The sequence below is a fragment of the Callithrix jacchus genome, chromosome 7 (assembly GCF_049354715.1).
Source record: "Callithrix jacchus isolate 240 chromosome 7, calJac240_pri, whole genome shotgun sequence".
Classification (NCBI taxonomy): domain Eukaryota; kingdom Metazoa; phylum Chordata; class Mammalia; order Primates; family Cebidae; genus Callithrix; species Callithrix jacchus.
The window spans coordinates 64,482,503-64,493,308 of NC_133508.1; the positions used below are offsets into that span (position 1 = coordinate 64,482,503).

The 10,806-nt window shown below is 39.7% G+C and overlaps 1 protein-coding gene and 1 non-coding gene across 2 annotated transcripts in view; both read left to right on the forward strand.

The window, feature by feature from the left end:
- The window catches only part of STX12 (syntaxin 12), a 50,945-nt gene extending 43,273 nt beyond the window's left edge, over positions 1-7,672 (forward strand). The window contains exons 7-9 of the mRNA XM_002750499.7: positions 2,998-3,070; positions 4,184-4,266; positions 6,450-7,672. Coding sequence (XP_002750545.3) covers positions 2,998-3,070; positions 4,184-4,266; positions 6,450-6,548 — 255 coding nt within the window. The 3' untranslated portion in view covers positions 6,549-7,672. The remainder of the gene's footprint in view (positions 1-2,997; positions 3,071-4,183; positions 4,267-6,449) is intronic.
- A 1,299-nt stretch (positions 7,673-8,971) lies between these two features.
- LOC118143390 (U6 spliceosomal RNA) lies at positions 8,972-9,075 on the forward strand. The gene has a single exon (XR_004727611.1). It is a non-coding gene; the product is annotated as a U6 spliceosomal RNA (small nuclear RNA).
- Positions 9,076-10,806: the final 1,731 nt, after the last annotated feature.

Genomic DNA, 10,806 nt, shown 5'->3' on the forward strand with positions numbered 1-10,806 from the left:
CTATCGGACTCACAGCAGATCTCTCAGCAGAAACCCTACAAACTAGAAGAGAGTGGGGGTCAATATTCAATATCCTCAAAGAAAAAAATTTTCAATGCAGAATCTCATATCCAGCCAAACTAAGCTTCATAAATGAAGGAAAATAAAATTTTTCATGAACAAGCAAGCATTCAGATTTCATCACCACCAGGCCTGCTTTACAAGAGCTTCTGAAAGAAGCGCTATACACAGAAAGGAACAACCAGTATCAGTCATCCCAAAAACTTATCAAAGAGTATCTCCATAATGAAGAATCTATATCAACTAATGGGCAAAATAGCCAGCTAGCATTAAACGACAATATTAAACTCACAAATATCAATATTAATCCTAAATTTAAATGGATTAAATGTCCCAATCAAAGACACAGAAAGGAAAATTGAATAAAAAGTCAAAACCCGGCCAGGCGCGGTGGCTCACGCCTGTAATCCCAGCACTTTGGGAGGCCGAGGCGGGTGGATCACGAGGTCAAGAGATCGAGACCATCCTGGTCAACATGGTGAAATCCCGTCTCTACTAAAAATACAAAAAATTAGCTGGGCACAGTGGCACGTGCCTGTAATCCCAGCTACTCAGGAGGCTGAGGCAGGAGAATTGCCTGAACCCAGGAGGCGGAGGTTGCGGTGAGCCGAGATCATGCCATTGCACTCCAGCCTGGGTAACAAGAGTGAAACTCCGTCTCAAAAAAAAAAAAAAAAAAAAGTCAAAACCCATCCGTATGCTGTATCCAGATCCATCTCATAAGCAAGGACACACAAAGACTCAAAACAAAGCGTTGGTGGAAGACTCATCAATCAAATGGAAAGAAAAAAAAAAAAAACACAGGAGTTGTAACTTTGTCTCTGACAAAATAGACTTTAATCGTAACAAAGACTGAAAGAAACAAGGACATTATATAATGGTAAAAGGATCAATACAGCAATAGGAGTCAATGATCATAAATATATATGCACCCAATATAGGAACACCCAGATATATAAGACAAGTTCTCAATGACTTACAAAGAGACTCGGACCTCCCGCACAGTAATAGTGGGAGACTTTGACACCACATTGTTAATTTCAACGGATCAACGAGTTAGAAAATTAACAGGGACATTTATGATTTGATCTCAGACCTGGAACAAGTAATTCAGTGAATCTTTATAGAATTCTTCACCCCAGGTCCACAGAACATACATTTTTCTCAGTATCACACATTACACCTATTTTGAAAGTGACCACATAGTTGGAAGTAAATCATTCTTCAGCATTTGCATAGCATTTCACAGTCTTAAATGAAATATTGGTTGGCTGTTTGTTTGTTATTTTCTTCCCTTATTCCTTCCTGTCTCCGCTGTTAAGTACAATTATCGGCATAAAAGAGGTTTTTAATACCTATTTTTAGATTGCATTCCCGCCTGAGCAATCGAACAAGACTCTTGTTCTCTCTACCCCTTTCTTTCTCTTTTTTCTTTCAAAAAAAAAAAAAAATACCCCAACAACTTATAAACCCAATAACTACCGCACAGCTTCAACATGTCTTAGAACAAAATTCCCAAAACATCAAGAGACCTATATACAAATTAAGTTAAAAAAAGATTCCATAATGAAATCTACAGTTCAAAAAAAAAAAAAAGGAAAGGAGGGAAATGAAAGAGAAAGAAACAAGGAAGGGAGGGAAAGAAAAGAGAGAGGAAGGGAGGGAGGGAAAGAAGGGGAAAGGAAAAGAAAGAAAAAGGGTGAGAGAAAGAGGCCAGGCACGGTGGCCCACACCTATAATCCTAGCACTTTGGGCGGCCCAGGCGGGTGGATCACAAGGTCAGGAGTTCGAGACCAGCCTGGCCAACATGGTGAAACCCCATCTGTACTACAGATACAAAAATTAGCTGGGTGGCCAGGTGCAGTGGCTCACTCCTATAATCCTAACACTTTAGGAGGCCGAGGTGGGTAAATCAAGAGGTCAGGAGATCGAGACCATCCTGGCCAACATGGTGAAACCCTGTCTCTACTAAAATTACAAAAATTAGCTGGTGTGGTGGCACATTCCTGTAATCCCAGCTGTTCAGGAGGCTGAGGCAGGTGAATTGTTTGAATCCAGGAGGCAGAGGTTGCAGTGAGATGAGATTGTGCTACTGCACTCCAGCCTGGGCAACAGAGCGAGACTCTCAAAAAAAAAAAAAGAGAGAGAGAGAAAGAGGGAGGGAGGGAAAGGAAGGAAAGAAAGAGAGAGAGGAGAGGGAAGGGAGGGAGGGAGGGAGGGAGGGAAAGACCCAAATATAGGGGATTTTGCCAATGTTCAGTTCTTCCACTGCTGTTAGGAAAACAAGCTGCAGTTCAGCCCACCAAGCTGATTTATTTTTACCTTCTTTGATCAGAGCAGCAAACAGGATGTAGTCCATTCTCCTTGGAACTCCTATCCACAAACCATCAGATTTTGTCCATCAGTTGGGAGTTCCTATAGGGCATTGTCCAGTGATGATAGAATCCAGCAATTCCTCACATAGTTCCAGAGTCAATCCCAGGGGAAAAGAGGCTCCTTACTTGTCGCTCCTCCTTGCATTCCTCAGATAGCATGATCCTGTGTAAACATTTAAATTCTGCAGTACACAGTCCCAGTGGTTGTCGTAGAGAGGTACTCACTGGCCTTTGTCACAAAAGGCCTAGCAGCCTCCACATAGGGCTATGACACCAGGAATTTGTCTATATCAGTACTCTAGCCTTCTGCTGTACTGTTTGACTTGGGGAATCTTACTGGTTCCCATGTAGCATGTCCAGTTAAAGTTGCTTAAAGGGTAAGGTTATGTGCCTCAGTTTTACAATACTGGGTAGGCAGCAATAGATTATTTTCTGTTTATGGAGAAAGCTTGCTTTATATAGCCTTAAAAACACATGTGTTAATAGCTAAACTTTAGGTACGTGAAGGAAACAAATCTTCTAACATGTTACTTAATGTTAATTGTTTTTTTGTCTTCCTTAGGCTGACATTTTGGATGTCAATCAGATATTTAAAGATTTGGCCATGATGATCCATGACCAAGGTGATCTGATTGGTATGTATTATTGAAAGCTTTAACCTCAAGGTGAGTTGATAGTATTTGGCATGCACGTGCAATCCCAGCTACGCAGGAGGCTGAGGCTCAAGCATCACCTAGGAGTTTGAGGCCAACGTGGGCAACATAATGAGAATCTGTCTATTAAAAAAAAGTAAGAAAAGGAGTTAGTCATATCAGCTATAGAATTAAAGTGAGTTTAGGAATGCCACTTTAAAAATTACCAAATTTATTTTTCTTGGCAATTTCCTTATGTTATCAAATGTAGAAATTAAAGTGAGGTTTTGGGAATATTCAGTCCCATTGACTTGTTTCTTTGTAAGTCTTTGTTTAGAGAAATAGCTGTCAGCTTCCCAGCTTTTATCTCTACAAACTTGCAAAATTATGGGGTAACTCTATTTTTAAAGCTTTTTAAAAAGCTTTCTACATGGAAATAATTTCAAATTTATTAAAAGTTGCAAAAATAGGCTGGGCATGGTCACTCACACCTATAATCCCAGCGCTTTGGGAGGCTAAGGCAGGAGGATCACTTGAAGCCAGGAGTTCAAGACTAGCCTGGGCAATATCGTGAGACCCTGTCTTTACAAAAAAATTAGCCAGCCATAGTAACATTCACCTGTACTCCTAGCTACTCAGAAGGCTGAGGTGGGAAGATCACTTGAGTCCACGAGTTTGAAGCTATATAGTGAGCTATGATTGTGCCACTACACTGTAGCCTAGGTGATAGAGTGAGATCCTAGCTCTTAAAAAAAAAAAAAAAGTAGCAAAAATAAAAATATTACAAGGACCTTCTTTATACCCTTTACCCAGATTTACCTCCTGTTAACATTCTATCCCATTTGCTTTATTATGTATTCTTTCTCTGTCTATGAGTATATACATAATTTTTTCTGAATCATTTATGGGTGAGTTAAATAATTCCTAGCCCCCAAAAATTTGATGTTTTTTTCCCAACGAATAGGGCTAGTCTCTTATCAAGGTAGTAACTTGATTTCATGGTGGATAGTTTGGATGGTGGTAGTGAAACTAGACCCATAACATCAGAAATCTGTTCAATTTGCAGTCTTGAAACATCTGAATGTGTTAAAACATCCTCTGTCCTTCCTTTTGCAGATAGCATAGAAGCCAATGTGGAAAGCTCAGAGGTACATGTTGAAAGAGCCACTGAACAGTTACAGCGAGCTGCTTATTATCAGGTAAAAGTGGATACCAAAGAAAATCATTCTGTGTTTTAGACTTTTTAGGTTATCAGAGTACGTTGACATTATTGAGAACAGCTACAGGCTTTTGCTTATATTTACCTAAAGGAAAGTAGTCATAATTGCAGTCCCAGTTCCATTTTTAGTATTTTTCTTTGCAGATAGATCTACAAAAAATAATCAAACCCTGAATAAACCTACCAGAAGCCTCTTAACTGCAAAGCTAACCCTATAAACTAGCATGAGGCTGGGTGTGGTGGCCAACGCCTATAATCCCAGCACTTTGGGAGGCCAAGGTGGGCGAATTATGAGGTCAGGAGTTCAAGACCACCCTGACCAACATGGCGAAACCCCATCTCTACTAAAAATACAAAAAATTGGCTGGGCGTGGTGGCGCACATTCTTGAACCCAGGAGGCGGAGGTTGTTGCAGCAAGCCAAGATCCCGCCATTGCACTGCAGCCTGGGCAACAGAGCAAGACTCCATCTCAAAAAATTTTTTAAAAATAAACTAGCATGATACCTAAATATGGCATAAGGCTATTTTATGTCCTGAACAGCTGAATGTGTTTCACTTAGGATAGTAAGAAGTTAAAGTAGAAGACTTCATAGATATTTATGTTGACTGTTGCCATAGAGGATGGACATAGCAACTTTGACTGCTATTTATATATGAATAAATAGGAGTAATTATTCTGGAACTGTTCCTGTGATGTGAACTCCTTCTTTGTATTAGTTGAAACTCTGGTTTTTTGACTTACCCAGATCTTTATCTCAGCCTACAAATAATGTAAATGGAGTCCTTCTCATCTCCCTTCAATTTGTTGTTGCATGGCTTTTTAGAAATAAATCGCTTTTCAGCTATTTTCCATGTTCCTGGGATAGCTGTATTTTACTTGAGAGTGCTCGTAAAGAAATTTGTATTTAACAATAGTGTTTCCTTTAAAAACCATGTGATGGGGCCGGGCGCTGTGGCTGAGGCAGGAGAATTGCTTGAACCCAGGAGGCGGAGGTTGTGGTGAGCCGAGATCGTGCCATTGCACTCCAGTTTGGGTAACAACAGCGAAACTCCGTCTCAAAAAAAAAAAAAAACCATGTGATGAATTTAGTGTCCAAAAGTAAAGGAATAATTAAGTAAATTATATACATTCACGCAATGTTGTATATGAGAATTAAGAGATGTTTATGAAGAGTTTATAATAGAAAAATGTTTATACTAAACATTAATTGAGGAAACACATCAAACATCATACAGTGTGACCCCAATTATGTCAAATAATACACATAGATAACAAATCAGAAAGAAATACAATCAAAATGTCGACAGTTTTATCTATGGGTGATTTTTTTTTTCTCCCTCTGCTTGCTGTATTTATTTTATTTTTATTTTTATTTTTTTAAAGATGGTGTTTCACCATATTGGTCAGGCTGGTCTTGAACTTCTGACCTCAGGTGATCCACCTGCCTTAGCCTCCCAAAGTGCTAGGATTACAGGCGTGAGCCACTGCGCTCGGCGTTTTTTTTTTTTTTTACAATGAACATAACAGTTTATACATATTATAAAATGTTATTAAAATACAGATGCACAAATAACTTACTGCACATAATGCCTGGCAGCACAGGTATAGCTCCTTTGCAAAATGTGGGGACTTGGAATTAAAACTTTAAAACCTGCACTACTCAACTGGGCATGGTGGTTCACGCCTATAATCCCAGCACTTTGGGAGGCCGAGGTGGCTGGATTACAAGGTCAAGAGATCGAGACCATCCTGGTCAACATTGGCGAAACCCCATCTCTACTAAAAATACAAAAACTAGCCGTGCATGGTGGCATATGCCTGTAATTCCAGCTCCTCAGGAAGCTGAGACATGAGAATCACTTAACTTGAGAGACAGATTTCAGTGAGCCGAGATTGTACCACAGCACCCCAACCTGGGTGACTAAGTGAGACTCTATCTCAAAAAAAAAAAAAAAAAAAAAGCCAAACATATGAAAAACACTTGCACTACTGCCTAGTGCTGCTGACTGTTAAAATTTCTGGGAAAGTCTCTACATAACTTTGCATTGATAGAGTTAATCTTTAATTACAAGGAGGCAGATTTATGAAGCATTCTTGGAGTCTTAGACATAACAATTTTACTTGTTTCATGAATGTTTTGTTTACATATTTCTTTCCTCAGAAAAAATCTCGCAAGAAGATGTGTATCCTGGTGCTTGTCCTGTCAGTGATTGTTTTAATCTTGGGACTCATTATCTGGCTAGTTTACAAAACGAAGTGATTGCCTCCGATCCTTCTCTCACTGAGCTGTTTTCACCGGCAAGTTGGAGTCTTGCCAGAACAAACTGATCACAAGAAGACAGCATACTGTCATCCTGTAATAATTTAGTTAGAAACTAACTACTAACTAGTCTTTGGAATTAGTGACCTATGGAGACAGTGTTTATCAATTTATTGATTTTATTTCTCAAATTAGGAATTAACTTACGTGGATTTTGCTTTCTCTTGTATTCTGATTGCCCTTCATCATCCCAAGTGCTTACTGAAAATTCCATTCTAGATACTCTTGTTTTGACAAATGACACTACAGTCTTGTAATATTGTCTTTTATGTATATACAAAATTTATCTTTTTACTAGCAACTGAGATAGAATTACTTTCTGGCACCCAGTATATTGGAGTCTTTCAGAAACTGTATAATAGGCCAGCAGTTTTTATTATTTAACATTTTCATTTGAATTTCTAAGAAGCCTATTCTCTACTTTGAAAGATTTTGGTACTATATTTAATTGAAAGGTAAAAAAATAGTACATGTGATCCAGAGTAAATGAGAAGTCTCTGTCTGAGCTGGTCAGTTACTGGAGTACATGTTACTAATCTGGTTTAAAGTTTACTTCTTTATCTGCTAGTGTCATCCACAGCAGTTCATCTTCATCCACACTAAGCCATCTTGTTAGCTTTTTAAAGAAGTTAATTTAATTAACATTACTATACTCTATGGGGTCCCTCTCCCACCTGTCTGCATAGAAAGGGAGAATTAGACATAGCATGCTTTTGAAAAGCAAATAGGAATTGTTGGGAATGATTTAATCTTTTCGTTGTTGTTCACTTGTGGTTCTACATTCCTGGTGAATGATGAATGTTGCTGTCGAAGTGCTGACCCCTACCTTATAAGGGTTGTTGGGCATTTGAAGACAGGAAGATTTTTAAAGATAGATTGAGGTTGGTTTAAAATTTACTCCTGTGAACCAACAATAAAGCAAAGAACAGGTTCATTTTTGTAAATAATACTGGTTTTGAATATGATATTAGACAACCTAATTTATAAACAAGAGTTTAATCTCTCCATGCGTAGTTTTAGGCAAAAAAAGATGTTTCAATAAAATTGCTGTCTTGTAATATAAATGTTGTCCACTTCCCTTTTTCACAGGCCTAGAATACTTAAAGGGAACAATTTGTTTAGGCTCCCAGATAAATGTGAATCTGGCCAACAACGTTGGTTCATCCTTTAGTGAATTAGAGGATTTGGTTACCCTATAAATGAATATTTATATTCATTCCTCCTATTGTCCTTCTGTTATTATACTTAATCTTCTAAACTAAACTAATGTGAACAGTAGGGAAACAAGGGCCCAAATGCATAAGTTTCTTTTATTTTCTTTTTTTTGAGACGGAGTTTCGCTCTTGTTACCCAGGCTGGAGAGCAATGGCGCGTTCTCGGCTCACCGCAACCTTTGCCTCCTGGGTTCAGGCAATTCTCCTGCCTCAGCCTCCTGAGTAGCTGGGACTACAGGTGCGCACCACCATGCCCAGCTAATTTTTGTATTTTTAGTAGAGATGGGGTTTCATCTTGTTGACCACGATGGTCTCAATCTCTTGACCTCGTGAACCACCCGCCTCAGCCTCCCAAAGTGCTGGGATTGTAGGCGTGGGCCACTGTGCCCAGCCTCTCTATTTTTTTGTAATGATTTTTTTAATTTAAAAAAAGAACAAGATAGAGCTGTTGGAGTGGCACAGTGGCCTAAGGAGCAGTGTCAGAGATAGTTCCTTGGTTCTATGATCACTGACCTTTTAACTCCAAATTACACTTGGACTTGGATACATCATTTGTAACATTCCAGGAAAGAAAAACGTCTTGTTTGTGAAAAAAAGTTTGCTACCTGGCTCAGGAGTTTAACTTGCAAAGCAAAATTAAAAAAAAGAAAAAGAGAAAAAAGAAAGAAAGAAAAACAGTTTGCATTTGGGTTAAAGAAAGTGACCATGTTCTGTAATACTGTATGACCCAGTGGTGGTTATAATGGTGATCATGGAGAGCAAATATGAACTTGGCTTAGATTTTAAATGGCCTAGAATTTGTAGTAGTTGCCAAAGAGGTTCTTCTCCTAGGTGGTCCTAATAAACCTATTCACAGAATTCTTATCTGTGCCTTGATTATCATTGTCCATCATGATCTAGGACAGCAGTTAACATGACTTCACATTAGAAACTAAAAACATACACTGTCCATAAAGCATTTTGCTTTATGAGGGTGTAAGTAAGCATACAGTGCCACTACATCAGAGGCCAGTGTGAATATCTGCTGTGCTAGAAACAGAACGTGGCCAAGGAGCAAAGAATTAGAAGGGTAAGATGTAGCTTTTAGGTTTCTTGGGTCTATAGTCAGCACTAGAAGGATCACACAAGCTGAGAAATTGAAAGACAAAGTTGACTTTGGGGGCACATATATAAAATGGGAAAAATACAGAGAAGATTAGCATGGCCCCTGCACCAGGATGACATGCAAATTCTCTCTCTCTCTCTCTCTCTCTAAATATATATATATATATATATATATATATATTTTTTTTTTTTTTTTTTTTTTTTTTTTTTTTTGAGACGGAGTTTCGCTCTTGTTACCCAGGCTGGAGTGCAATGGCGCGATCTCGGCTCACCGCAACCTCCGCCCCTGGGTTCAGACAATTCTCCTGCCTCAGCCTCCTGAGTAGCTGGGATTACAGGCACGCGCCACCGTGCCCAGCTAATTTTTTGTAATTTTTAGTAGAGACGGGGTTTCACCATGTTGACCAGGATGGTCTTGATTTGTTGACCTTGTGATCCACCCGCCTCGGCCTCCCAAAGCGCTGGGATTACAGGCTTGAGCCACCGCGTCCAGCCTTTTTTTTTTTTTTTTTTTTTTTTTAGACAGGGTCTCACATGTTGCCCAGGCTGGAGTGCAGTGGCGCAGTCTCAGCTCACTGCAACCTTCACCTCTTGGGTTCAAGCGATTTCAGGCTCCCAAGTAGCTGAATTACAGGTGCTCGCCAGCACACCCAGCTGATTTTTTTTTTTGTATTTTTAGTAGAGACCGGGTTTTACCATGTTGGCAAGGCTGGTCTGGAACTCCTGCCCTCAGGTGATCCACCCACCTTGGCCTCCCAAAGTGCTGGGATTATAGGCATAAGCCACTGTGACTGGCCAAAGTGCTCTGTATTTTAAAAAATATATATTCTCTATGCTGCTCTTCTTGCTAAAAAATAAAAATACCAATATCTAGCTCCCCCAACTCCAAGATTTTAATTTAGTCTGGAGTACAGCTTGGGCATAGAGATTTTTAAAGGCCCCAGGTAATTCTTACCTGCGACTGTGGTTGAGAAGCATTGGTTTGGACGTCAAAATCTAGACTGGGGTGCAAAAGACCTTAGCTCTGCCATTAACTTGCTGAGGGTATTTGAAAAAGTCACTTAACTTATTGGCCCCAAGTTTTTTCAGTAGCTCTTTTCCAGCTACAAAATTCTCTGATTATAAGGACCCACGGGAGTTTAATGTGAACATACAAATTGTATTTCTGCCTCTATATTCCTTTCATTTTCTCATCCCCTTTTCTACTTCCTTTATGCAATAAACTGTGGTACTGTATAAGGTAAAGTAGAAATGTTACTCTGGCTACATCATCTAGGAATGTTCCAGAATAAGAACCTGCTAGATGCTAGACAGATGCTCCCATGGGAGTGTATGTCTCTGTGTGTGTATGTGTATTTGTTCATTTTGCTGAGGGGTAGGGATGGGAATGTTCACCCATGGCAATGCAAAATATCAAAATAAAATTATTGTTTAGTCTGTGCAATGCAAAACATTCTGAGCTTCTTCCATTCAGTATTTTTTTCTATTCAGAGACTGTCCTCAGTCATGGGAATGCAGCTTTTGCTTTTGGTCACTAATTGCAGAACAGAGCCAAACTCAAATCTCAGTCCATCCTGTTCCCTAAAGCTGGGAATCACCTGCTGCTTCCTTGCTTTTCAAAGCATAGTTAGGGCTGGGTACGGTGATTCATGCCTATAATCCCAGCACTTTGGGAGACCAAGGTGGGTGGATCACCTGAGTTCATGAGTCCAAGACCAGCTTGGCCAACATGGTGAAACCCTGTCTCTGCTAACACCTGAGGTCAGGAGTTTGAGACCACCATGGCCAACGTGGTGAGACCCCCATCTCTACTAAAAATACAAAAATTAGCTGGGCATGGTAGCGGGCACCTGTAATCCCAGCTACTCAGGAGGCTGGGG